The sequence below is a fragment of the Drosophila kikkawai genome, chromosome 3L (assembly GCF_030179895.1).
Source record: "Drosophila kikkawai strain 14028-0561.14 chromosome 3L, DkikHiC1v2, whole genome shotgun sequence".
In the NCBI taxonomy this organism is placed as follows: Eukaryota; Metazoa; Arthropoda; class Insecta; order Diptera; family Drosophilidae; genus Drosophila; species Drosophila kikkawai.
Genome location: NC_091730.1, coordinates 805929 through 833483, shown reverse-complemented (window position 1 = coordinate 833483; position 27555 = coordinate 805929). Strand labels below are relative to the sequence as shown.

At 42.8% G+C, this 27555-nt stretch overlaps 4 protein-coding genes and 1 long non-coding RNA gene across 8 annotated transcripts; 2 read left to right on the top strand and 3 right to left on the bottom strand.

The window, feature by feature from the left end:
• The first annotated feature begins 200 nt into the window (after window positions 1-200).
• stet (stem cell tumor) lies at window positions 201-13298 on the top strand. 4 transcript variants are annotated; one of them, XM_070285001.1, is made up of 8 exons: window positions 201-525; window positions 1735-2002; window positions 2066-2158; window positions 2283-2306; window positions 2368-2544; window positions 11558-11788; window positions 11846-12257; window positions 12324-13298. In XM_070285001.1, exons 2-8 carry the CDS (start codon window positions 1832-1834, stop codon window positions 12671-12673), a joined length of 1458 nt encoding a protein of 485 aa, XP_070141102.1. In that variant the 5' UTR covers window positions 201-525; window positions 1735-1831; the 3' UTR covers window positions 12674-13298. The 4 variants fall into 4 exon arrangements, with proteins under 4 accessions (XP_070141102.1, XP_017028846.1, XP_017028848.1 ...); XM_017173357.3 differs by lacking the exon at window positions 201-525 and adding an exon at window positions 774-866; XM_017173359.2 differs by lacking the exons at window positions 201-525; window positions 1735-2002; window positions 2066-2158; window positions 2283-2306; window positions 2368-2544 and adding an exon at window positions 10175-10343 and having other exon boundaries at window positions 12324-13290.
• Window positions 7459-8559, bottom strand: LOC138928609 (uncharacterized). The gene is made up of 3 exons (XR_011445014.1): window positions 8354-8559; window positions 8023-8119; window positions 7459-7958 (listed from the first exon to the last, which is right to left on the bottom strand). It is a non-coding gene; the product is annotated as an uncharacterized lncRNA (long non-coding RNA).
• robl62A lies at window positions 10690-11470 on the bottom strand. The gene has a single exon (XM_017173360.3). It carries the CDS (start codon window positions 11343-11345, stop codon window positions 11031-11033), a length of 315 nt encoding a protein of 104 aa, XP_017028849.1. The 5' UTR covers window positions 11346-11470; the 3' UTR covers window positions 10690-11030.
• A 3382-nt stretch (window positions 13299-16680) lies between the features above and the next one.
• Window positions 16681-17395, top strand: Naa30B (N(alpha)-acetyltransferase 30 B). Its single transcript, XM_017173218.3, has one exon. It carries the CDS (start codon window positions 16732-16734, stop codon window positions 17323-17325), a length of 594 nt encoding a protein of 197 aa, XP_017028707.1. The 5' UTR covers window positions 16681-16731; the 3' UTR covers window positions 17326-17395.
• Window positions 17396-20485: 3090 nt separating this feature from the next.
• On the bottom strand, window positions 20486-25908 carry rho (rhomboid). The gene is made up of 4 exons (XM_017173364.3): window positions 25569-25908; window positions 23734-24134; window positions 22488-22905; window positions 20486-22353 (listed from the first exon to the last, which is right to left on the bottom strand). The coding sequence occupies exons 2-4, from the start codon at window positions 24094-24096 to the stop codon at window positions 22040-22042; spliced, it is 1095 nt and encodes a 364-aa protein (XP_017028853.1). The 5' UTR covers window positions 24097-24134; window positions 25569-25908; the 3' UTR covers window positions 20486-22039.
• Window positions 25909-27555: the final 1647 nt, after the last annotated feature.

Below are 27555 nucleotides of genomic sequence, written 5' to 3'. Positions count from 1 at the left end.
ACACTATGTTATCCATTAGTTACCTTACATTACGTACATATATATATATAAATTTAATTTGATTCATAAGCGACATCACGCCTGTGTCTTACACAATAATCCTTATCACACCTTACCACCTTAAATTAACCAACAACATCACCTGCTACATCTCTCTGAGACCACTCTTCCCTCTGTTGCTTGATTTTTGAATAATATATAATATAATAATATATATTTAAAGATTTTAACGTAACCTTTAATCTAAAAAATCTTGCATCTTTTTTTCATTACAATTTATTTTTATTTGATACCTATTTAGGTAATCAAAAGTCTTAATAATTTCCTTAAATTTTAAATGTATTCTAAAATTTCCAGTTGAAATCCTATATGTTTTGCTATCACTTTTGGTTTGTATTCAGTAACTTTTAACAAAATCTTGTATTAAAAAAATATCATCAATGTGAAATCGGAAACCCTGTAGCAGAGTGTTGAGTGGGGCACGGAGAGAGCATTCTCTTCTTCCTTCGTCTTCATATGTATGTGGTACGTGTAAATTTCAATAAAGCTGCATCTATGTAACCGTTCGAAATTGCGGTAGTCGAAGTTCGTGAGGTTGCGCGGGGGTGAACGAGAAAGAGCAAATGCCAACGGGTTGGAAATGCCTTCCAATAACGGCGCATGTGTGGGTAGTCTCCCTCCCCCCAACAGCGGAGCCTGGCAACCCCTTGCTCGCTTTCACACACACTCTCTTGGCTTAGCTCTCTCTCTGCCTGCCTGTCAGTTGTCACTTTGCCGGTGGAAAGTTTGCTTGTTTGTTGTGTTGCCTGGACGTAAATGTGCAATTTATAAATAAATATTCATTATTTGTGGGTGAAAACCAAAAGGTAAATGTCTGAAATATACAAGAACCTCTAGTAGAAGAATATAACTAAGGCGGCGGCAAAGACAACAAAGAAAAAATCACAAAGCAAGCAATTTTTTTTTCTCTGGCTGGAAGGAAAGAAAAGAAAGCGAATTTCATTCATTCAATGAATGCCAATTGCCAAGTTTAATTCAACAAAATCGAAAACAAATATTTCCGGCAATTGACGAGGCGTAAACAAAATGCAAAACAATTGTTTGCCAGACTCCGGATTCTGCGCAGTTCTTTTAACCCCTCATCCCCCTGCGGAATAACGTCAACAAGGAAACTAGCCTGGATCAATAACCTTCTTATCAAGGACCAAAGGGAAGTTGGGAAGGATGGAAGGGCAGCGCCGTTGCCTTGGCAATCAAAACAAAAGGCAGGAAAAACATGGAAAAAAAAAGGGAAATCTGTATGCCGGGCATGAAATAGACTAAGGTATTGATTACCGGCTTTAGCCTATGATTATCCGGAATATTTTCTGGGCCCGCGGAGCAGTGCGGCAATCTCAAACACGACAAATTGCAACAACTAATTTCCACAGGCCACAAACAAGACTAGAAATATAAATAAAAGTCTTCCGTCTCGCGCGGGAATTGAACCGCGGACAACAAAATTGGAAGAGGAGCGGCATCTCAACGCACTCGACCAAGTCGGTAGCAACGGGAACATCTTCCAATGTTTGCCTCAATAGAAGCCAGAAGAGCTTTTGGAAAAGCTCTCTTTCGAAAGCTCTGCACAATGGCTCCAATTGGGGCATTGCAAAGGCAAAATATTATCAATTTAAATTAAAACTAATATATTAAATTAAAAAACTAAAATTACAAAGTAAATTCTATTAATTCCAGAAAGGAAATAGAGAAAAGGAGTTCTTATTGCTACCATCACTGCCAGAGTAGCTTGGATCCCACAAACCAAACCTGGAGGATAGCCGGAATCATCAGGATGTGGCCCGGCTCCGAGCGTGGAAGCTCGCGGGCACTAGAGTTCCCAACGAGCCAGCAGAATGCCGGCGGTAGTAGCCAGCAGGAAACGCTGGCCGACATCGAACACATATCCACCATAGCCGGATCTTTGGCGTCCATTGGCTCCATTTCGCACACCCAAATGCGTTACGTGAGTTGCTTAGTTGATGAAATATTGATACATTTACATTTTAAATTTGAATTCCTCTTCTAGCAATGCACCAATGATGCCGGCTATGACACGGAACACACCTCCCTCAACTCGGATTTTGATGAAGTTGAGCTTCGCAGGGAGTTACTGAGAGATGTGAGTACAAATTACTCAAAAATCTAATTTTTTATATAAGGTTGATCTCAAAAGAAATCCTCTTGAAGTTTAAATATATTCCCTACTAAATTTTCAACTCTTTCTGCTTCCTTTGCACCTCAAGAAATGGAAACTACTTTTTGATATGGTGAGTTAACCTGCTTATCCTTGGATCCCCAGAATCTCTAAGAATTTCCCTCAAATTTCAGTTCGATCCGGAAGGTTTCGGGGAAATATCCTTCGAAGAATTCGTTTTGGCCCTAAGATCGCCAGAATTTCTATCCCAAGTGCCTATGAACAAGCGAGAGCTGCTGCTGGAGCGGGCCAAGAAGGCGCAACTGCCCACAGGACCCGGCTACGTGACGTTCCAGGACTTTGTGAATGTGGTGAGTGGTGATGGTGGTGGGGGCGCCGCAATTACACTGGCCAACTGGCCAAGTTAACCGGGTAGCCCGTCCGACTGTACATATGTAGGTAGGTTTGTCTCGGGCTGCTGCTCATCAACAGCAAACTCGATTTAAGTGCAAACACAGGTGCAAAGTACTCGGTCCCCGGCCACGACCACGACCAGAGTGTGTGTGTAGGTAGGCTCGTGTTCAAACACTCGCAGGACAAGGCTTCTCCTCGTTCGTCCTGGCCGTTCGTCTACCATGTTTGGCAAATGCAAAAAGTGCGCTCGGCAAATAAATGCTACGCTTACAGCTCTGCACAGAGAGAAAATCTGTTTAATTTTTAAATGAGAAATGAGTATTAGGTAATTTTTTTTATATAGAAAAGGATATAATAACAATAAATACATTAGAAGTCGTTGTGTCTATATAAAATGAAATGAATGAATGAACACTTTTTGGTTAAGAATTTAATTGATTTTATGAATCCTTTGATATCACCTTATATATCAAAGGATTCATAATATCAATTGATTTCTTAACCAGAAAGTCCAGAATATGGTTTTTATCCTGTAAAAATATAAACATCTTCAAAATCTATAAGGAAATCGATAAGAAATCTTTATAAACCAAAAGTAAAAGATTTAATTCGACTTATTTAAAGATTAATCCCAATTGGGTATTAGTTTTTTCTCTGTGTACGACAACTACTGCTCCTTAAGGCCATTCCGAAACGCTTCGCTTCGCCGGACATTTGATTGTTTGTCCTGGTTACCTGGAGCTTTGGCTATTTGCCCTGATGTGGTCCGAAAAGAGTGTCCTGGGTGAATCCCTGGCCACCTTGGGTTTAAGCGGCGCTGCAGCTGCTCCTGGACAGAAGTCACTTCCTTGGAGGAAAATAAAGCCCTTTTTTCCTCGGCTTTTCCTTTGATTGGCAATCCTATTGCATTTTGATTGATTCTCCCCAGTTGATTGGCACGCACACACGACCAAGACAGGCCGACACTCATGCATAATCAATTGGAGAGTGAATATTCCTACGCCTTCGCTTTGGTCGGTCGTTCGATTGTTTGCCAAAGTGTCCTTAAAGTCATGAATTAGCCAGGTCCTTCCTCTATTTGTAGTCCTTTGTGTGGGTGTATGTGTGTGCCTAACGGTAATTGTGTATGAGGCCGAGCCCATTCTTTGCACAATGGATTGCCCCAGGACATTATTTGGTCCTTGTTTGGCCTGCTAATGCATTTGTTACTTCTCCACTCCGTTACCCCTCCTCACTTTCGCGCGGAATTCATATCTCCGGCAGCAATCTGGGATCCTTGTTGCCTTGTTGTCGTAGACAACATATTTCCACTTAATTATAAATTTCAATGATCTGCTGGTCGGGACCAGGACCACGAAGGGATCGGCTGTTGTTGCTGCGGAATGCTGCGAACGATGTCGGAGCTGGCCATGTGCCATGCATAATGCAGAGCCACCACCATGGAGCTGCTCGAATCCTCTGCCAGCTGCCAATGATTGTTGCCTCTTGCCAGCAAAAGCTCGCACGTGACAAATCCTTTTATGGCAGCGCACAGAGCCCGGGGAGGACCTGGCCAAGACCAAGACGACGCCAAAGAGGGGAGGGGCCGCAAAGGCGCTATGTGTTGAACGTTATGACAACTGCAGGCACGAGGCTCGCTGGCGACTGTCGTTTGCTGGCGATCTTGGCCAGGCTCAGGCTCAGATTCAGGTTCGAGTTCGGGCACAGCAGGCGACGGCAGCCGGTCAAGAATCAATCTGTGCGGGTCTCCAACCAAAAAACGAACTGGAAATACTCTTTTGCTATAGTAGAAAATATATATTATCTTGTAGGTGGGTGGCATCATCCTAAAGTCACTTTTTTGTTTCGTTTTTTTTTTTGTATTCTGTTTCATATCTTAACAGAATTAGTATTTAAAAGTAATAAACTTTTAGGCTGCAGAGTCCTGAGTTTTCTCTATATCTTCAATTACCCTGCCTACGAGGGTAGCCACTTTTAATTGCAGTCGGTGGTGATGGTGGTGGTGGGATCGTCGCAAAAAGGTGGAACGCCGCCAAGGAGCATTCTTGCATTAATCAGAAAGTCAACGGAGCTGCCAGGCATTCGATCATTCGAAAGCAATTGCGCACAACTGGCCAAAGCCGAGAGGAGCTGGTGTGGTGGTATCCAGTCCGGCTGCCATTATCATAATCAGGAGACGCAGCTGGCAGACGCCGAAGCTCCAGGTTGCGAGACCAGGAACCAAGGCAACCAGCTGAACCTGTGCCAGTGCCAGTGCCTGTGCCGAGCACGCACCAAGAAATTCCAGCGGCTTGTCTTGAATGGGCCAGCTGCTGCTCTGGCTGTGGGTATGCCTCCTGCTCCTCCTTCAGCTACGGCATCTAAGATCGAGTTTATTGAATAAACATTGGAGAGGTGCATTCAGAAAAAAATCCTTGCATTAAAACCCATCAGAATTCTTACCAAATTCATGCACACAAAACAAAAAGAAAGATCATATTTTCTGTATATTTGTAGAAAATTATTAATTCGCAAGGATATTTCCAAGTTAGAAAACTAAATTTGTTGTCTTTTAAGCAAGTTTTTTTTAAGAAAAATAAATATAGAATATTGTATAAAATTGGGTTAATTTTTTTAAACAAAAGTTTAACATATAGGTACAATTTTTACCATTTTTACTAAACTTTTCAAAAAGTTTATACTCTAAAGAAAAGACTACGATTTTTCCTAAACTGTAGCAATGCCCTCCTCTCGTCTCTTGGTCCCTGCTCTTTACGCCACCGCGGTGGCGTCTGCCGCCGCTGATCTTCAGCTCTGATAGGCGGCGGGAATCAGATCAGATTCGGACTTTGGAGCGGCAACTTCGGCTTGGGCCCTGAAGTAGGTGCAAAATGCCTTGCGCCTCGGACTCGAGGGACGCCTGGCAGACCAAAACCTGGAGGCGATCGCTGCGCCGCGGTATTAAATCAATGCCAATCCATAAATGGCCTACGCGGCGCGTAGATTGAATTGGAATCTCTTGGCGATTTCATTATTTTGCAATAATATCGCGTAAATCGAGTGGGGACAAAAGACATCGAGATGAGCGAACATTTCTGGTTAATTATGAGGCGACCAGTTTGGCTTTATAGAGTATCAATTATAGTCTATTATATTATAGGAATATAAATGATCAAGATGTGTCCATACATTTGAATTTCCAAATGATAACCCATCTATATTGTCTTGGCTTTTGATTACATTCGTTTTTGTACCTTGAACTCTTTTATTGATCGAAATATTCTAAAGGTTTTCCTCTCTAATAGATTTTCCTTGGTTCGAATTCAAAAAACAAAAGCATTTCATGTTTATGTCGTCCTTGATGTCTCGCCTCCATTCGAAATTTACGTGATAGTGTCGAAGATGATGTGGCTGTGCCTCACTCCAGCTCAATGGTGTTGGTGTGTCCCAGCTCCTCCTCCGCCTCACCACATTCTCCTGCTCCACCTCCTCGTTTTCGCTTGCTGACGATGTTTGGTCAATGGTCAATTTGGCAGCCGTTTATTTTGATTGTTGTGCATCCGGGGGCAAGGATAACGATGTGCACACGAAATAGAGCAGGACCAAGGCCTGTTCCCATTCCCTATTCCCTCCCTTTCGGCTGCGTTGCAATATTTTTGCCATCGTCACGGAATTCCCCGATAAAAACGAGGCGGGAATGGAGGGAGCGCATCCTCTGTTTGGCATCCTGCGGCGTCATGTCCCGTTCACATATCTCGCAATGATCATTTTTGCATGTTTTTCCACCTGCAGGTGTACATTTATATATATATATATATATATGTACATATGTCCCATAATCCGCCCCACAAAATTTATCTGAAAACGTGGAAATCGAATTTTGGGTTCGTGGCTGGCGGAAGAAGTGCAGCGTAATCCGGTAGAAGCACTTACTTCCCCCTTAACACTTGTAGTTTGGCATTTGAATTACACTTTACATAGAGAACTAATTACGTTAAATAAATTTAAATGGGGTGCTCACACTGCACACACACCTGACATTTACGACGACACCATAAAACCCGAGCCCTAGCCACTGCCCCGGGGTCAATGAATCTCCACAACTGTCAACTGCTACTGCTTCTACTTGGCTCCTGCTCGAACTTCTCCTCCTCCTCCTTGGTAGCAGCAGCAGCAGCTCTTCAAGCTCAAGTGCGTCGCATAATTGCCAGCGGAGGCGGAAGCGCAGGCACGGGGGTGCGCATCATTAACCTGCGACCCTCTGCGCGCTAATGAGATGGCCCAGTGTCCAATTTTGATCACTGCGTACAGAGGGACACGCGTGGCCCAGGTTGGCACCTCCTCAATCTAGCCTCTAGCCCTCGCCGGCAGCTGATTCCGGATTGCGGCTGCTCAGTGGGTTGGAAAACTCGCTGCGCTGCGCTGCGATCCTATATCCGATTTCCCTCCAGCACGCCCATTCTTTGGCTGCTCAAGGAGAGCAAACAATGCGTGCGGCTCAAGTGGAAGTTGGTCCGCGGGCTCCTCAATGGCTTGTTTTTTTGTCGACAGGCAAAATGGAGGCACAATTTTTGCCGAAATCCTCAAACAAAGTGAGTCTCCGACTGCCGAGTGGAGTGCCTCGCGTGTCATTCCATTTCCGCCTTGGCTTGAATCGCAAATCAAATAGCAGGCGTACACAAGGAAGGAGCAGCTGCCGGCATATCCTTGCTCCTTGTTCCTGGTTGCTTTTGCATACACAGGGAAGAACTAGGTTTTTTACACAGAAAACTATTCAAAGTTTTCTTTTTTAACAATAAAACTCGTACAGGTAACTTATTTATTAAAAATATTTAGAAAATTGTCGTTAAAATGGAAGTTTTCTCAAAATTAAATTAACAAATGAACTTAACTAAGTTATAGAACCTCTTAAACTGAACTCTTAAGTTTAAAACCGACTTTCAAACTTCTACTTGCACTTATTTCCCTCGGTGCATACGCATATCCCTAATCTGTGCCCATATAGCTTTTGATTCGCAAGTCAAACACAAAAGCCAACGGGCGGGCCGACTGACTGAAGCTGACTGAATTCCCTTGGTACAAAAGACGGCGTCAAAGGCCAAGACAAGTCAAGGTACTTTATAGAACACTCACTCGGCAGCAGTTCTGATTGCGATTGTGGCTGGGCCCTCGCCATATGTGTGTTTATTGTTCTGACAGCGACGGCGACGGCAAATACAGGAAACTGCAGAAAGGTGCAAACGAACTTCCGCTCCAAATCAGTTTTCGATTTGCTTTTTCCCTTTGCGCGCAACGTCGTTGTTCTGCCTGCTTTCCATATCCATTTCAGCTGCTGTTTGCACTTTCCTCGCCTTGCCTCCTTTTGTTTTGGCACGCGCATCAGCCAAGTCACCTGGAATGCAGATGTGATAAGATGTGAGCAAAGGAATCTTAGATTTACTTCGCTTTATACCTACTTGGTCCTAATCAATCATCATTCGCCCGGGTCAACGGTAGCCGAGGCGGCTGAAAGCCTGATTACCCCGTAATTAGGCAACCGAATCGACGCAGGTCCTGCAAAAAAGGCAACAGGCAAATGTGAATTTAATGAGTAAAAATGTGATAATTAGCCCGGGACCCCCGAAGAGGAGGCCGACAAAGGCAAAACAAAACCCATGCCGCCACCATCCCGCATCCTTTCTTTCATCCCCTGGGGCTAATTACACGGAGGCCAAGTCATTTTCGGGCCAGACAAGTGCATCCGTTTTGCTGTAATTGCCGTGTTTGTTTAAGATTACATCAATGTACCGTCTCTGGCAGCAGCTCCACCACCTGCAGCTCTTCCCAAGCAATGCAAATTGAATTAGGCCTTGGCATAATATTGTCATTCAATTAGAGGATCCAGTGCCTTAGATGGGCCGGCTCCAAGGTGTTTCTCCACAAGCAAACATCAACAAATCCAGACTTTGCCAGCGCCTTGGCCTCCTCCTCGCCTCTGGGCCCGCAAAATATGACATTTAATAAGCTGCCAAAGAAAAACAAAAGCAATTGAGTGGCAAAGGTAAATTGTACATTTTCGGTTAATTGAGTAATGTTAGAGTGACAGTGTTGTTGGCCTTAGCAAATGTTGTTCGATATGGGAAAGGTCTGCAACTACTTTTGGTAATTAAAACTATTTGTATAGATAAATGTGCTTAATTGTCTAGTAGTTAGAGCTAATTTTTCGTCTTTATATAAGGAATGAATGATAACAGAAGATATTTAAACATTACTAGCCAGTATGTTCAATATTTTTTGTGAAAGATTTGTTTTTGCAGTGGTTTCCTGGCAATAAAATGAATATTAAATACCTCTATTCAAATTAATTAGCTTGGAAATGCTTGCTTCTTCTCTGTAATTTTCCTGATATTTTTCCATGTTCCAAGGACTCGCCCTGGTCCTTTCATTTGCTGTGGAGGCGTAGAAACAATGTTAATCAAATAGCACATTTAATAAGCTGCAAGGCACGAGGATGCTTTACAGCCACGAAATAAAGCCATTGGCCATGCACCATGGACCAGCACTCCCTCCTCCTCCGCCTCCTCGTTGGGCGGTTAGTCTATAAATATTGCTCAACTGTTTGGAATAAAAATGTCAACACGCCGGGCAGAGGCTGTACGCAATGCATAATAGAGAAGCGCACACACAATGCAGCCACACCTCCCAACCGAGCCGAACTGGGTGGCGGCTGGTCAGTTCCGTTATCCTGCCACCGGAGCCACACCGCCGGAGGAGATGTCCTTTTTTGCGCATAGCCATAGGCCGCCATGGAAACACACACACGGCTGTGTGACGTAATTCAAAGGAATTTTTTGTATGCTGCTCTTGGAGAGTGCCGCCAACAAAGTCGTCCTGCTGTCCCTTCCCCTCCTCCTCTGATGCTGGCTGACCCAATCCTGAGCGTTAAATGTTTTGCGACAATTTGTCGGCCAGCAGAAAAGGTGAATGAAGTGAATGGAGCGGCGACAGCAGAGGTCAGAAATATAGGGACATCATTTAGGAAGAAGAAAATGCATGCATACATGTGTATATTTTTAATTTTTAATTTAAACAGAAAACCTGAAAAATTAATATTATTAATTTTACTCATAATTTATATCTTAGAATAACTACCAACCTGACCTCTGCTGTTGCGTATGTCAGGAGGAGAGTTGTCCTGCCCGTTCGTCGCCTACCTGGTGGCATCCTGTGGTGCCGGCGGACCAGGATAATGACATTATCAGCCGCAGCGGCTGCCTTCACTGGGCAGCATCGTCCACTGGCCAAACAACAAACGATAAGCAATTATTTGTTGGGAATACAATTTTCCCCCTATATTGGCCCTGTTGGCACTTTGTTGTGATCGCTTGATCTTGCCGAAAAGCCGATTTGTCACCCGGCCACAATGCGTGTGGGTGTTCGTGTTCTCATTGTTGACAACACAGATTTCTCTCGCTCTTTGTTGCGAATTGTAACAATTTAATACCGAGAAATTGGCCCTAATCGGAAGTAAATCCGATTATTTGTTGTGATCGCCACGGAAGAAAAATTCGGAACTGCTACCAAGCGGCGTTCTGCAACACTATATTTTCAGCCTAGCAAGTGGTTAGCCCCAAAAGTGGAAGCAAAGGGAAAAGCGCAGAGCGCGAAAAGAAACTTTGGCACGCGCTGACGGTTAAAATCAATCGTTGTCCTCAATGTTCAGTGTTAATTGTGATTAATTTAAAATGGCGAATTAATAAGGAACCTTTAAAATAGAGCGTTTTCGCCGCGTAAGTCGGTAATTAACTAAATTTCTGTCGTAAAATTGCATATAAAAGTTGAAGTGAGAGTTTACAGTTATTCGAGAGATCGATGGCAGCGCGTGGGAGCAAGATGGCAATAGGGGCTTCCAGAGGAACATTTTTTATCAATTAAATAAAATTTGATAATTGCCGGCATTAAAACGACCGACTAACGCTGATTAACCCGGACTGGCGGAAGTAACTATTTTGTGCCTGCTGGGGTCGTGTCAAGCTTAATTTGTGGCCGTTTTCTTTCGCAATCGTAATCGTGAATTTTAATTGCGTGTAGGCCGCCTCCGTCCGCTCCCCCTTCCCCCCGCTCTTAATTAAACACAATACACATTTTCCGCTCTTTGCGATTTTTGTCTGTTTTTAGTCTGCTTTACTAATGTTTTTGTTGTGCTGGCATCTCTGCAAACATCTTAATTACATAATAAACATAATTTAGTTTCGCCAGTCACACGCATAAAGATTTTGCCCATAATTTTATGGCTCGTTTAGTTTTTGGGCTTTTTGAGATTTTCCCGATCTCGACGCCAGCAGCAACAGCAAGACTGGATAGCAGCAACCCTCGCAGCATGTATGTGTGTGTGTGTGTCAACTCCCATTTCCTCCTCCTCCTTCCCCCCCAACCACAGCAACAGCAGCCTCCATCAATATTAACCCGCCACTAGACGCAGGTGTCAAAACTGGACGGTCACGGTGAACTCCTCCTCGGGACTAACGAGAAACTCATGTTTGCGGGTCTTGATCCGTATAAAGCACAGGTGATCGGCGGGATCCAGGTCACGAACACAACTCTGGGCCAGCCTCAGGAAGCTGGAGTTGAGGTGCTTAATCACACCCTGGGCAGTGGTCAGATCAAAAGAAGTGTGGAGCAGGCTGTCCGTTGAATTCTCGGACACCACATAGCCCTGGGCCTGCTCCATAATCCGATTGGTATTGTCCGTGTTGCGGGCCACCACCTCCTCCATGGCTTTGTGAGAGGCCTTTGACATTTTTTTTATTCTTTTGGGTAAAATTGAAAAACAATTGTATAAATAATCTATGAAATATTTTTGAAAATGGAGAGGAGCTCTCGGGTTCGTATTCAGATGAGGTTAAAGTGAGACTGAGGTTTTCCTGGGTTCCCACTTGACATGATCGAGAATTTGCTACCGAAGCCTACTAGGATCTTCTTCTAGGATCTTCTTCTTCTTTTCTTTTCCAGATGAGCGGCAAGCGTACACGAAGCTTCAAATGCGCCGTACACCATCGAGATCGTGAGGTTTGCTCTGAGAACGACTTCCAGCTTGTGCTTAACGAACCGCCACTCTTCCGGAAAATGGTGCACGCCGTTGCCATGGAGATCCTGCCCGAGGAGCGGGATCGCAAGTACTATGCCGATCGCTACACCTGCTGTCCGCCTCCATTCTTCATTATCCTGGTCACCGTAGTGGAGGTAAACTCTTGAGGTTGCCTAAATAATCACTTAGATTAATGCTTAATTTCCACGCAGCTGGGCTTCTTTGTGTATCATTCGTTGGTCACGGGTGAGGCAGCGGCGCGGGGACCCATTCCCTCGGACTCCATGTTCATCTACCGTCCAGACAAGCGGCACGAGATCTGGCGCTTCCTCTTCTACATGGTGCTCCATGCAGGATGGCTGCATCTCGGATTCAATGTGGCCGTGCAGCTGGTTTTCGGTCTGCCCCTGGAGATGGTACACGGTTCCACGAGGATCGCCTGCATCTACTTCTCGGGCGTGCTGGCGGGAAGCTTGGGCACCAGCATCTTTGATCCGGAGGTGTTCCTCGTGGGCGCCAGTGGTGGAGTGTACGCACTGCTAGCCGCCCATCTGGCAAATGTTCTGCTCAACTATCACCAGATGCGCTATGGAGTGATCCGATTGCTTCACATTCTGGTTTTCGGTGAGTGAATTTTTACTTAAATTCAAATTTATAACTTTAAGTTTTTAACCCACTTTATTCTTGCAGTTTCCTTTGATTTTGGCTTTGCCATCTATGCCCGCTATGCTGGCGAGGAGCTTCAGCTGGGCTCATCGAGCGAATTCCAGTCCATAGATCAGACTGAAACGGTGGTCGCTGTTTCGTTTGTGGCCCATTTGGCAGGAGCCATAGCCGGCTTGACCATAGGCCTCCTGGTACTCAAGAGCTTCGAGCAGAAGCTGCACGAGCAGTTGCTCTGGTGGATCGCCCTGGGAACGTACTCGGCTCTGGTTGTCTTTGCCATTGCCTTCAATATAATGAATGGATTCGCCATGTTTAACGTTCGAGTGGAGAAAATACGCGTTACAGAGACGTATTTCAACGACTTTCAGGTGTAGGAGATCCCAGAAGGATTCTCAAGATTAGAAAAATAAGATAATTTCGCTTAAATTTTTGTTCATTGCGTTCCGTTGAAGTTTTTATTGTTTTCGGGCGTCGATTTAGTTTACCCGTTTATTGTTTTGTTATAATTACGGTGTATCTGTAGAATCGGATAAATCCGCGCAGCCTCTTTAGATGTATGCTTACTTGTATTATCGGCGTTAATTTTGTTTTCATTAATAGTTAAGTGCAAACTATATTGAATATTTACAACAAATCGAACTGATAGGTGTGTAAAATAATGCTCAAGGAATTCGATATTTAAAGATATATATATATATATATACATATATAACTGCAGAATCAGAAGACTTTATTTTTAGGAGATAAGAAAGAAAACTCCACAAGAAAGTGTAAAAAAATATAAATAAAATGCGTACATATGTGCTTAAAGGGCTACATGGAAACCAATATTGGCAATATTTATTCGAAATTCACAGGCCTTACAACAATTTGAGATAACTACCTCTACAACTAATAAATAATATTTAAATGCAATCGATAAATTTTATTGATATAGCCGAGCATAATCGAGCACTGCCAGCTTCAGGGGATCAATTAAGCACCAGTAGAAATAAAGCATAAATTTACACATTTCGTATTTACACAGTTTGCTTTTTAACTTGTAAATAAACAACAATAAAGACAAACCGAATAAATTGCTGAAGAGTTGTGTTTGAATTTCAAGGGGGGCTGTCAACTTCATTTAAGTATTTCCAAACATGGTGTGTATACACTGTTATCGATCAATCCGATCGCCATTTTGCGAAAGGATCTTGCGCGTCGCGTGTGTAAAAGTTCGGTGCTAAAATCGCTATAAATTGGATTGACAACGAAAGTAATGTGCTTTAACCGATTCGCGTGCTGAAACATAAGGCACGGCCATCCATCCTTATCATTTCCATGAGTTATGACACAATCCGGGAGCAAAAAACTACAATTTCGCTCGACACGCGCACCTGCGACAATCCCTACTTCGCTTGTGTGCGTGTGTGTGAGGCTTGCGGGGTTTTCTTATTCGGCGTCGTGGCTTTGCGTTGCGTGTTTTTGGCCAGGACATTGGGAAAACATCGGGACATGCTTGGCAGTGGTGCAGTCAACAAATACCAATCCCGGCGGACACGGAATTTATGTTTGTTTGAGCACATTTCCACCGTCAAGTCATTCGTCAGTCTTGTCACATCGTTACACTCATACATGCATGGCTCAACTGTAAGTGTATTTGTGTGGGTAAGCGCAGGATTCATCATGGGCGCCGAAATGATGTGAAAAAAGAAATAAAAAAAAACCTGGAAATCAACAAATGCAAAAATTGTGACAGGAACGCAACTGCGTCCTTTTTGGGTGATCCGTTGGACAGAAGCTACTTCCCCTCCCCCGCCATTGACGCTGATTAATGTTGGATTTTGCTAATTTGATGCCAGCTGGAGGGAAATGTCTACATATTTATGGCCAGTGACTTGCAGGAGTTACGGGAGCAAGAAAAAGAGTGGCTAGAAATATGCAAAGGTACGAAATTATGAAAAATAGATAATCATAATTAATCATGGAAAAGAAAATAATGATTATCTTATTAATTTAATTTAATTTATTTTTTTTTTTGGGTACTTTTTCTTAAAAATAAGTTGTATTTCTTTTAAATTGGATTGCAGTCTATACCTAACGCCTACAGCCTCCTCATAATCAAGTCTTCATGCCTTGTTTCAGCCAATAGACTAGCCATCTGGCACTGCTTTCGGTCTATTCCTCTGGAATCCAGTGCAAGTCGTCGCAAGTGTATAAATCATATCAATCGAAGCCTTCGATTCGCCTGGAATGCAACATTCTCCAAGAGCAAAGATCCCCCCACTCAAAAGGCAACTGCAAACTTCAGTATCTTTTTCTGGTACGCCAAAACATGTTTATAAAAAGTACAAGTTAATATTTATGTAATTCCACAGACAGAACCAGACGGCAGAGGAGATCATTACATTGACATATTCATGCGGAATCGGAATCGGGGAGTTCCAGGGAAACACACACATAAAGACAATGGAGCACGCGACCATGTGGGGCGGAGGATGGTGGCGTCCCACGCGAGAAGTCAACCTGCGCCCGTGCTCTTGTCTTGGAAAGACGGGAACCTAACACATCTCTCGCTCAGCGCAAATCGCACATCGTCCAGTTGTCGTCGCTTTTATCCGCAACAGGGACACGGGACTGTGGACAGCGGCCTCCGATCGGAATGCTTATCAAGGGGCGCACTTGTAGCTGTCATAAGGCCAACTGAAATATTGGCAGCCCGAACAGAGACCGAAACAGAGACCGAAACAGCAACCAAGAGGAGCGCATGCCCCCCGACAACGGCTCTTAACTCTTTTTAATATACTGGACAAAAGAGGGCCACTTCAGGTGGAGCGTAGCCAAGGCAAAGGCACTAACAGAACTGCCCCAGGACTTGTCCTCCATCCATTTATCTCACTCGACGCCGGTCGCCGGCAGGCGGCAAACGGCAATATGGAAATTTGTTGGCCTGGCCGCCCCTTTTTTTTGTGTGTCAGACTAACCGCCACTTAAGGCCGCTTCATTAAACCCTCAGCGAACTCCCTGTCCTGCGCCAAGTGTCCTTATGTCCTGGGTGTAATTAATTTCTGCCACAGTCGACTCGAGTATTTGAAAAAGCTTAGAAATGCGACCGCAGAGTGCAGCGGGAATGAAAACGGGAAACGTTTTCCGTCGTGCCACCAGGAGTAATTATAAAAAGGAGTCAAGTGGCGGGGATAATAGCACAAGCAGTTGCAGAAAAAGGAATCTAAAGATTCAGCTTTTGGAATTTAAAGAATGCAACTGCATAAAGAAGCCTGTTAATAATGCAGGGAATTTCAAAATGACGACAAAAACCACAGCAAGTTGTGTAAAACTAAAGATAAAGTTAAATGCTCTAAAACCGGTTTACAATCTAAACAAAATCAATATTAATCCGCCGATTTAGTGAATCAATTAACTCTCGGAACTAATTATAATAAAGTGAAAGTGAAACGAAACGAAAAAGCCCAGGAACTTGGGTCAAACAAGGGAACGGCCTCCAATCAAAGTGCGGGTAAGTGAGCGAACAAGCTAATCAGATTTACAACTAGAACTTGCCTTAGGCCTGTCCGTATTGAGTTACCCCAAAAAGGAGGCGACCCCAAAAAAGCTGGGCTGTCCTTTATGGGCCTTTTAGGTTAATTGCTTCTGTTGCATTCCCTCCATTAACCATTGGTCACATGAGGTCATTGCGGCTTCATTCGGGGCGGCAAGCACTTCCTCATCCGGTGTATGTCCGGAGAAACGAGGGGGGAAAACACAATCAACACACGAACGTAATACACGAAATTAGTTTTCATATATGCAAAGCCAAGGGTGGAGTCCTGGCTTAGAGCTGTCACCACCACCCCAGCTGGAAGGTCCCAGGAAGCACCCGCCTGGTGGCGGGACACCTGTGCGTGCTCGCCGGCAATTCCTCGTCCTGGCATAGACAACAAAGGATTCGCGCACAGGTAGACAGAGGTGGAGGCGAAACTGTCAAAGTCGTGGCAGACATTTTCATAATTTTCACATGCTCAGCCAGGAGTGGGAGTTCCTCCAGCTTTTTCCCCCAATTCTGTCTCAGGCGTGCCGCTTAATTGTCCCGACTGGGAGCTGGGACCACGGGTAATGCTATTTAGAGCCTGCCACGACGACTGTCACCTGCTGGGATTTGTGCCGAGTGCCGAGTGTCAGAGTGCCTTGTCTCCAAGGTCGCTGTAGGAATTTTCACGACATTTTCACTCTTTTTTCCAGGGGGGTTTGCTCTTAGTTCTGAACTTTCACATTAAATAATGAAAACAAAAAAATCCAGAACTCAGGGAATCCTTGGTTTCTTTGTTAAAATAATTTCCTCAGAGTCTTTAAAAGTGACAATTTGTGTTACTGTAATGATTTTAGTTACCCTTTCCCTGCCTGTAGCTTTCTTTTTCTTTTTTTTTTTTAAATATAAAACACAACTGCCTCCGCAATGAGTGACAAAGACAAGCTGAAAGATGTCTCTGCTAAGCAGGATATCCCTTCCTCCAGTGAGTTGGCTCCAAAAATTGCAGCTACTCCCTGTACCACCTCCGACCCGCCGTACACCTTTTGTGTCTTCAAGGAGGAGTCCCAGCTGAAGATTATCAAAAGCCTCATCGAGAAGGAGCTCTCCGAACCCTATACCATTTACACGTATCGCTACTTTGTCTACAACTGGCCAGATCTCTGTGTTTTCGCTTTGGTAAAGGATCGCTATGTGGGCGTGATTGTGTGCAAGCTAGAGATGCTGTTGCCAGGGGTTAAGCAGGGCTACATTGCCATGCTGGCGGTGGATGTGGCGTACAGGAAGCGGGGAATCGGAAAGGCTCTCGCCACAATGGCCATCGAGATGATGGCCGTGAAGGATGCAGCCATTGTTGCCCTGGAAACGGAGATAACTAACAAGGCGGCACTGGCTCTCTACGAGAGTCTTGGCTTTGTCCGTGAACGACGAATGATGAATTATTATATGAACGGCACGGATGCCTTTCGTCTGAAGCTGGTGCTCCATGGGTCCCTAAACTTGCGAAACAGTGAGGATTAGTATAGTGAACTAGTTTGTTTTTGTTTTTGTTTTGAGTGTTAATGAATGCATTTGACGATCCCTCACTGTTCTCCTCTCTTTTAAAATTAGCGCCCCAGCATGTAGCTACTTGGGTAGCCTGGACGTCCGGCAGGACTCCTTGGTATCAGGTAGATGGAACTCTGCTCGTCGCCTAATTGAGCCGCAAAAGGGATAATGGCTTCTCAGGGTCAAAGTCTCGACACATTAAGGTGCACTCACTCGTCGCCTCGATAAAGGTTATGCTTTGATAGGTGGTCCTGCATGCGGCATTCTGTTTAGATTCGTTTAAACTGATTGAGAGTAGGGCAAAGTTCTTGAAGGTCGGCTTGTTTTAATTGGGATTTATTGATAGTAAAATGGGGTTCCTGGTGGGCCTCATAATCGAACCGACTTTTGAACTTTCAATTCCTATAAATCTGAGTTTAAAAAATATTTTTCCAAAGGGGTTAACGTATCCCTGAACCCTAAGATCATTCATATTAATTCAAATTTTATTGAATATCAATAAACCATATTTTCTAAGCATAACTCCCTTTTGCCATGAAAAAATAAATAGCTATTTAAAGTAAACAAACCTTTTTGGAGCCCGTAGCTCCTTTGGGTCATCGCTTGCCTTCTTCAGAGTTGTCTTATGAAACATTGAACCCTCTTGCCAGTTCTCGTCGGAGGTCTTTCTGTGTTGCAGATCGTTGATCTGTGTGATACCCACTCGAAACTTGCTACCAGCTTCCTCAGTTAGTTGAGTTCTGGACTTTGAATCCGAGGCTTCATTCCATACACACTTCACCTTTCCGCCAAATGTAAACAAAAACGTTCAAAGTCAACTTTTGGGCAGGTGGCTATTCCAGGAGACCCCGAACAGATGACATGCAACGTTGTGGCAACATTGCGAACGGGAGTAACAGCAGCAGCAGGTGGAGCGTGTGGAGCGAAGCGCTGATTGAGTTGCACCTGCCATTCGCAGAAACAAGCTGACTGAGGCAACAGAGGGGGGGGGGGGGGGGGGGGGGGGGGGGGGGCAGTTGGAGCGATGCTCGCGTTATTTATGTGGATTTTTCGGCTTGAGAGAGTCAGCCAGCAGCAGCAGCAGCATCGGTGGATCCAGATCCGTCTGAGCCTGTCTCTGACCTCGTCCCCGATTGCTGTTGACATTGTGCCTGAATTTCAATTTGATGTCCACGCTCCTGTCTCCCATAAATCTTGCTCCACCACAACCTACCTAGACCGAATTGCACTGCGCTTGGAATTTGGTCTGGAAGCGTGCCTGCCTGCACTCCACCCCCGAAGTTAGAGACCTTATCTGGATATCTGGCACTTCCTTGTCCCCGGATAATTGTATAACTTAACTTGAAATTAATTGGCAGGTGCAATCAGGCATCTTTGATTGGGCTGCTATACTGCTCATCCGCTCCCTCGATTATGCACAATAATTAATTGCGATTTTGGGGGGACCCAATAAGGACACACTCGATGCTATTAAATTATTCGGTTACCTTATTTCTGTTATTTGTGGGGATTAGGGACAGACCTCTCTTGACAATTTTAATGCTTGAAGATAAACAAAACTGCTAAAATAATTTATATTTGCTTGGCATCATTTATTTGCCGAAGTAATCAGGCATTTTTGATTTAGTCACGCTTCCCCGACTAGGCATCATTAAGGGGGGATATACATGTAAGCGGTCAAAATTTGGCCATTTTTCGTGAATTTTTTTTTATAAGAAATAGTCAAGCAATCGTCGTGAAACTTTGGATATAGTTAAAAGTAGAATCAGAGATGATAAAAAAAATTAGTTATAAATAATATTTTATAAAAAGGCGGACTTATGGAACATATGCCGTAGCGCCTCGAGCTTCGAGTTGCCGTGCTATGGACACGATAGAGCTCGTAATTCCTGTCCGAAATCCGTAAACTAAATTTTTTTGTATTCATTACACCTTTATCTTCTATTTGAACCTAAAAAACCAAAAAGAAATCGAGACAAAAAAAATTAATTTTGATTTGAAGGAAAAAATGCCATTTTCAGGTGATCAGTTTTCACTTCCCACCCTCTTAAAAAATAGTAATACTCAGTTTTATAACAACCATGTAGGTTCAAATAGAAGATAATTTCATGCTGATCATAATAATTTTTGATTCACTCCGATATGTTACATAGTTTTTTGTGAATCGTGTCCATAGCATAGGTAGAAATGCAAAAATTAGAAGTTGAGAAAAAGACGTTTAAAGTTTTTGATGCGCCCACGTTAACACTTGTGAACCTTGCGTGCATACTTGATTTAAGGCACTTAGAGTTGGAATTCGATAATGAAACTTACACACTATATTCTTTAAATAATAAACTATTTTTTAAATAAAAAAAAAAATTTGCCAAAAAAATTTTGGTTTACATGTATATCCCCCCTTAATAATTTGGATTTCAAGACAACAGAAAATTGTCATTATACCCTGGAATTTTAAGTTGAAAAGTTTACTCGAGGGAGTTTACTCAGAGAAAGGAAAATCTGTACGAAATTTGATTAAAAACTTGATTGAATAAATAAATTAGATCTTGTACATTTGGTTTTTATTTTTTAAGTTTCACTTGTTGTTGTTGCTGCAATGTACAAGCGTGGAAAACTGTTGAATTCCTTCTACTTTCCTTTGACTAATGTGATACAGGGTACTTTGAAGTCGTATAATTAATCAAAAAGTAACCAATGATTTTAGATGCGCCGAAAAGTCCGTCATGCGGAATGCTTATTTCAAAATTCATAGACTTTATTAGTCCTGCTAATCCGGCAGGATTATTGCTGGACATTGATGAAGCGGCAATGACAATATGAATTATTACGAAATTCTTCTTCTGCTCCGCCTTCTCAATATTTCATGCCGGTATTTTCGATGCCGGGCTCAAACTAATATTGTATATATACAGCAAATATCGATTTGGGGGTCGAAAGAGACCACCCTACTCCTCGAGTGGAGTACTTGGGGAGAGTGGGTATTAATTAAGAGAATTTCCTCAAGTTTTAGTTGCAGTTCTTTCCCTGTTAACTCAAGCCAGCTCTCACACATATATTTATGTGGAGCAAATATTGATTGAGGGGAGTTGGGAGTTGCCTGCCCTTTAGTTATTTATGAAGAAAACAAGAGAAATTCATTTATAATTTAGACATTTATTTTTGTTTTCATTTTTTTGTTCTCTGTTTATTTATTTATCTATAATTTCTTTGCTATTTCTTGCCTGTGTGTGTGTGTGTGTGATGAACGTTTCCGTTTCCTATTTTGGGGGGTGAGTGGGGGCGTGGCATGTCTGTGGCTTCATAATATTGAGAATCGAATATGCTATCATCTTGGGCTTTGGTTGCTTGTTGCTTGGCCCACAAGGATTCTATTTTGGCTTACGCTTAGATGGCTTTTATGCCAGATTAGCTATTTTCATTCTGCGATTGCGATTTAGTTTGAATATTTCACTATTTGCATATGGATATACATGGCTATCTATATATATCTATATATATTTGCAAGTCAATATGTCAAGTATCTCTTGGTAATCTCTCTGGCCTTTAAAATTGAAACGGAAACTGAAAGAGAAACGAGGGAAATGAAAAGGCTGTTGGGTTTTGTGTTTAATGTATTTCTTGTATTTCTTGAATTGTTTTTGATTTTTATTCATTCTTTGGCTTTTCGTGTGTGTTTTTCATTCATGGGGATTTATTTTTAGTTTTACAAATGAATTAGTTTGTGGTTGCTGTTTTTTCGTGCTTCTCTTTTTTTGTGAATTTCACTAAATTATTAAATAAATAAATAAATAAATAGTTGGTTTCGCTTGACAAAAATTAATAAACCCTCTCGCGCGCTGCCCTACAATAAATAAATATAATTAGTAATACTTTCGAGTGTGTGTGTTTACAGGGATTACCATAAATATTTGCTCGATTTAAGTGACTTTCGTTTAATTTAATTCGATTTGCTTAATTGTTGTGAATTGAATGGTTCTTTGCTGCGGTTTTGCTTGGTTTTTGTTTTTTTTCTGACTAGTGTGGTGGTGCGACTTAATAGTATTTACAATTTGCAAACAATTTGTTAGGGGCCTAGGTTAGTTGTGCCTAAGAGCTACGCGTACATAGTCCGAGGGCAGATACTATTATGCTTATTATTATTATGCTGAGTTTATACAAACAAAATGTTGATACGTCCCTCTTCGATTCAGCAGATTCATTCAGAGTTAATTGCGGCCAATAAATAAATACATAATTTAAGAAGAAACAAACAGACACGGGCGATGGATAATCGGTTAATTTAAATCATAGCGAGGGGCGATCTGTTCTGGAATTTTCCTCTTCCTCGCCCCCTCGACTCTCTTGAGTTTTACTTGGTTTTTTACACGCGAAATAAATTCAGTCTTTGGTTCTATCACAACATTTGTTTACACGTTTCGGCGCTTCGGTTCTTGTTCTTGTTCTTTTTCTGTTTTCTTTTTTAAGTTTTTCTCAGTATTTTGTGTGTTGCTGCTTTTTTCGAACTGAAAAACGGTAACAATAACGATAACGATAACGGTAATGCTAACCGAAAAGCAAAAGCCAAACGAATTTCGAATTTAGTTTTGAACTAAATCGTTGAATGAACTTTTCTTTTCCACAAACTCTATGTCTCTCGATCTCTCCTGTAGCTGAAGCTGAACGAACCTGGCGAAGATCCCAAGGATACTTAGGACACGCCTAGATCGTGCAGCAGATGCTGGGTTATCACCTCGCCCTGCTCCTCCATCAACTGGGCGGTCACCGTGTTGATCAGATTGAACACAATGGCGAAGACGGTGAAGGCGCAGTAGACTCCCAAAGCCAGCCACCAGATGAGCTGCTCGTACTCCCGGTGCCCGAAGTTCTTTAGCACCAGAAATCCAATCGTGAGTCCGGCCAGAGCACCCGTCAGATGGGCAATATACGACACCTGGGGACCCTTGACGAAGGCACCGCCATCGAAGTATTGGGTGTACAGAGCATAGCCCAGATCGCAGGACACTATAAGCATAAGAATGATAAAGGATACTCCAGTTAGTTTAGTTGTTTAAAAAAAAAACTTTAAAGGTTAAAGGGGTTCCAAGGAATTGTTTTAAAGTCCAAATAAAGCAGGAAAAAATGTAAGTGAAACTCACCAAAGATAACCACTGATCCCAGCTGCGTGGAGGCGCTCTTCATGTGCGCATAGTTCAGCGTGATGTTGGCCAAATGGGCGGCCAGAAGGGCGTACACACCGCCGCTGGCTCCTACCAGGAACACCTCCGAGTCGACGACACTAGTGCCCAGGGAACCAGCAAAGACGCCGGCCATGTAGATGACACCGATCCTGGCCGTGCCGTGCATCACCTCTAGGGGAATGCCAAAGAACAGCTGAATGACGATGTTGAAGCCCAGATGGAACCAGTTGGCGTGCAGGAACATGTAGCTGAAGAAGCGCCACACCTGCAGCCGGCGGTCTGGACGGTAGACCAGCACCGAATCCGAGGGAATCGGAACGGGTAGCCCAAAATTCTGGGCGGGCATTGTGTAGCGGTCGTAGGCGAAGATGGCAATCTAAAATGGGAATAGAGAGAGTGGAGAAGGGATTGGGGTTAGTTACTCTGATTTATGTTGTTGCTGTCTGGCACGCGACCGAGCCGGGGTTCGCGTCCCAAATAAAGTCTTATGAAAATGCTTAGGGCGAGTCCTGCCAACTTGGCAAGGCTTCAAAAACTGAACTCATACGCCCCGTGGGCTGCCCATTTTCTGCGTTCGACTTGATTGTCGTCGTCGTGCTACATTTTCTATTCGGGACATTTAATTTCCAATTTCAACTACAGTGGTTACTTGAGAATATAGTACAAAAGGATTGAACATTTATTAATATAAGAGACTATAAAAATTATAAGAAATCATTTTCTACTGTTTTTTTTTTTTTAAATGTATTATTTTTCTTCTCTTTGTTCTTTCTTGAAGAAAACTTTATTCGTTTTGACAATTTCTAGTTATTTTTTCTGGCATATTTTCTTGAAGAAGACTATTTTAGTTTTGGCAATTTCTAGTTATATCTTTGGCATCTTCTGTTGTTTTTTGATATGTCAAAATATGATTCCCTTACAAGAGCTGTGCAAGTTTCCTTCCACTTTTTCCACATTTCCCTTAGCCGTGTTTGTTGTTCAACTTGTTTACAATCGATTTTCGGGGGCGCCAGCGAGTCAGACGCGGCAGAATACGAAACAGAAACAGGCACAGACTGGCCTGAGACTAAAACTGATGGAAAGTGTGAGGGCGGGGCGGAAAACTCTGGGAAAACTTCCGCTCTCGGTATCATTTTTATGGCTCTTTGGGTTAAAAGTTTGCGCGGCTTCTTTGATTTAAGAAAGTCTTTGCCTGTGTGCTTACCTCAATGATGGAGATCACCAGGATGAACCAGGGCCAGTGCTTGCGGTGCTCGTACTTAAGCAGCCCCAGATCCTCCGACTCCGGCAGATGCGGATGGTGTGTGTCTGGAATTGGATCCCGCTGCATGTAGATGTGCTCGCCCTGCCGCGTGCAGCACGTGCTGCTGGCCGTGCTGCAGTCTGTGTCGTAGGACGATGAGTGGGAGTTGGAGTTGCAGGGAATGTCAATGATGGTCTCCTTGGAATGCTCCTCCGCTGTGTTAGTGTCTACCTTCTCCACCGCCTCCTTCTCACTCTGCAGCTCCTTCTCCAGATCCATCTCCACCTTGGTCTCGTTTACATTCTGTGTTGGATGATTCTCCATTCTGACTGATTTGCTTTTGGCGCCGTCGAAAAGAAATTCTGGAATGACAGCAACAGCAGCACGCATAAAGTGTGTAATTAATTAACTTGAACCGAACAATAAACAAAAATCAATTAAGTGCATAAATTATTCATAAACCGGAGGGCAGGGAAAAACCCAGAGGGAGGAAACAATAAAAGAAAAGTAGAGAGAGTGTGGAATTTTGTTTATGGCCTTTGGGACACGGATTCCGGATTCCTGGCCCTTCATCTTGTTTCTTGCAGCAACTTCCTGGCCAAAAACTGGGTCAGTTTGGCTGCAGCTCCATAAAATTTGATGGGCCAAGTTTTCTTTTCTTCTAAAATTAGCTAAGTGAACTATGGAGTAAAAGATACAAAAGTATCTTACATAAACTGCACTTTCAGCCCTGAAATCATCTTCGCTAATGGCCAACTAATCGGCTAATGGCTGTGGATGGGGCATTATTGTAATTGGCAGCACAAATAGCTGGAAAGACATTTCCTCACAAATTATGTTAATCGCATTCGATTCAATTACAGTCGCCGCACACACAACAGCGTCGAGCAAATCTTCTTAAATTCCTCAAACAATTGTTGAGGAGGCGGCGAAAAAAGCCAAATTTTTGGTTTTTGATTTTCATTGCCTTGCACAACAGAAAAAATAATATAAAACAACAACCAAAAACGCGTTTCTCTCACTCCCACTCGTATGTACATGGCAGGCAAAGACGGGCAGAGGCGGACTTAGGGGGGCTTGTAAAAATTTGTATTACAAATCAAAAATTGTATTTAAATCAGCTTGAAAGTTGTTTTATTTATGTAATGCTTATTTTTTTAAAGCAGGTTTCCTAGGTTTTATTTTATTTATATTAAAAACCCAAAATTATATCTAAATCTGCCTGAAATTTATTTATTGCTTTATTATTTTCAGGCCCTTTTTCTCCGCTGCCCCTGAAGTCTTCAACTATCTTTAATTTTTGTTTTTAAGTCGCTCTGCTGTTGCGGCTGCCCACACTGCTCTCCTCTATCTTTCTGGCTTATTAATTAATTAATTTATTAATTTTAATTGCAGACACTGCACTGAATGTCCATGCGAGCATGAAAATTACACACAGTCGTTGCATGTCGAGGCAGAAGGAGAGGAAACCTGAGATGTGTCGAAAGTGGGTCCAAAAAACTTGGATCATAATGAATTAATTTGCGGTCTTCTTTCCTTCTGTCCGACGAAGAATAGTTTCACATGACCTGACCCTCGGGGTAATTTGCATGATTCTGTTTTTGTTGCAATCGCACTCGCACCCTCGAACCCCCAACGTGGAAGAGAGAGAGAGAGAGGGGAGCGCAAGTTGAACAAACTCATTAAGTGCACTTTGTTTTTTTTTTTGTGTGACAATTTCTATTGCAATTTGCAATCTGCAAATGCCTTTTGCTGCCATTTCTTTGCACTCATTAAGGCCGGGGCCTTTGGCTTACCTTAGCTGTTTCCTCTGCTCTTCTGGGATATATTATGGTATCCGGTGTATCCGAAAATGCCTTCTTTAATCCAAATATGTTTAGTTTCTCTCGGTTTAGTTTATTGCCATTTCACTTGGCCACTTTGCTCACAATTTGGGGACCTTGCTGCCACAAAATTCATTTTCAAGCACCCACACACACAATCTTTTCGTTGATACAATATTTTTTCTTCGAGAGATATATCTCCCCACACACAACGCGCAGCGTACGACAATTTGAATATTTCTTGTTTCGAACTCTCGGGGTACCGTGACGCTCGGTGACGGTGACTGTGACGACTGTTCACTGTGATGGTTCGCACGCAACTGACTGGCGGTGGCCGCTTCATCCTGCCTTTATAGCAAACGCTCTCGGACTGAGAGTACGGTTTGAGTGATACTCGAACACGTTGTGTTTTCGTTGGCTCGCTCGTATAAGAGTGCTGGCTGTTGGCTGTGCCTGGGTGCACTGCAGCCAGTGGCACTCGCTTGCAGCAGCTCTGAGCGGGCGGTTCGATTGGAGGTTGGTTAATGAGTCACTGTATTCTTCGGGTTATTACCAATGCCCACTGACTAAGGTATGCGTTGAGTCTGAGCGATCTTCAGCGATCGGCGCTCTGTCACCTAAGCCATGAATGTGGCGAAATTCCAGCAAGGTTATTACTAGGAGGGTGTTTGGATATTTATAGATTTACTTTGTATTTATATAATTCGAATTGTCTTGAAGAATCTGATTCTTCTGATGACTAGCACAATGTGGCGAAATTAAAGATATTTTTTGAATTTGTTATATGTTTAGAGGCTTTTTAAACAGTTAATCTTTAAGACAACTAATCATTCCTAGGATTCTCCGGAAGAAATGGATTTTATTGGTTTGCACAACATTGTGAAATTCAAGCTTCGGTCTCATGGAAATTCAATGGAATGAGTAAAGATAATGGGTAAATACAAGAAATAAACTCAAATCAAAAGATATTAAAGTATATTGTGAAATATAATTCTATTATTAAAAGTAAAAGATGCAAAATGATTTTGAGCTTAAGACAAACTGTATTTGCTCATAATGACAATTCATATACTCATATATTGCATTTATAGCCAGGATTTTATTGAATTTACAGAATTAGTTGATTGAAATAATTACATTTTTTGGTTGTGAAACAACAGCTATAAATGATTAAACCTCAAGGAGGATTGTTAAAGCTGTTATACCCTTTCAGAGTAATTTAATTTCAGTAAGCAGCTTGCAACAAATGAAAGACTAATTTCCGACCATTCATCCATCCATTCCGTTCTATTCTTTTAATTTGTAAACCTTTTTTATTTAGAAATCTCACTTAGCTGACTGATTTAATTACATAATTACTTAAGCGACACTTTTTTCGTGTTTCTCATTTCTTGTATTTTCTAACTCTAACAATTAAAAGTTTTATTTATTTAATCATTAAGTCAAGAAAGTATTCGATTTGGGAGTTTCTCCACTCCACTGTAGCCCCTGGAACGTGCCGCAGTGGCAGGTGAACCAAAGTGCAAATAAAAAATCAGCAGCTTAGCAATGCAGAACATGTCCCCGGGACTCGAATTCGATACCAAGACCCAAACGAACGGATTCCCCCTTCGATTCTCCATATTTCCCGGTAAGGGAATCAGCAGAGATCACGGTCAGGAGGTTTTGTATTTCACACCTTTCCACAGAGATTGAAATCGGTAGCAAAAATAAATATTTATACAAATTATTAGGCTGGAGAGCATAAGCCGCAGTCAGAGAGGAGTTCGGTGGAAGGGTCACGACCACGGCATGTTGCACAAAAGGAGTAGCATTCAACGGCAACGATGATGATGCTTCCTGGCCAAAGGATCAGGCTTTACGTTACGTGTTTTGCATGATAAGCTGGGAATTTACACAGATCCGATAGATAGCATAACACACACTGTGTGTCCTCGCTGCCAGTCATCCTCGTCGAGAG

Bases quoted from the DNA above. Each gene is read 5' to 3' on its own strand.
- stet (XM_070285001.1), top strand. From the start codon at position 1,832: ATGTGGCCCGGCTCCGAGCGTGGAAGCTCGCGGGCACTAGAGTTCCCA. The intron at 11,789-11,845 runs GTAAACTCTTGA...ATTTCCACGCAG, and splicing joins TCCTGGTCACCGTAGTGGAG to CTGGGCTTCTTTGTGTATCA. The intron at 12,258-12,323 runs GTGAGTGAATTT...TTATTCTTGCAG, and splicing joins GCTTCACATTCTGGTTTTCG to TTTCCTTTGATTTTGGCTTT.
- robl62A (XM_017173360.3), bottom strand. From the start codon at position 11,345: ATGTCAAAGGCCTCTCACAAAGCCATGGAGGAGGTGGTGGCCCGCAAC.
- Naa30B (XM_017173218.3), top strand. From the start codon at position 16,732: ATGAGTGACAAAGACAAGCTGAAAGATGTCTCTGCTAAGCAGGATATC.
- rho (XM_017173364.3), bottom strand. From the start codon at position 24,096: ATGGAGAATCATCCAACACAGAATGTAAACGAGACCAAGGTGGAGATG. The intron at 22,906-23,733 runs GTAAGCACACAG...TTCCCATTTTAG, and splicing joins TGGTGATCTCCATCATTGAG to ATTGCCATCTTCGCCTACGA. The intron at 22,354-22,487 runs GTGAGTTTCACT...TTATGCTTATAG, and splicing joins GGGATCAGTGGTTATCTTTG to TGTCCTGCGATCTGGGCTAT.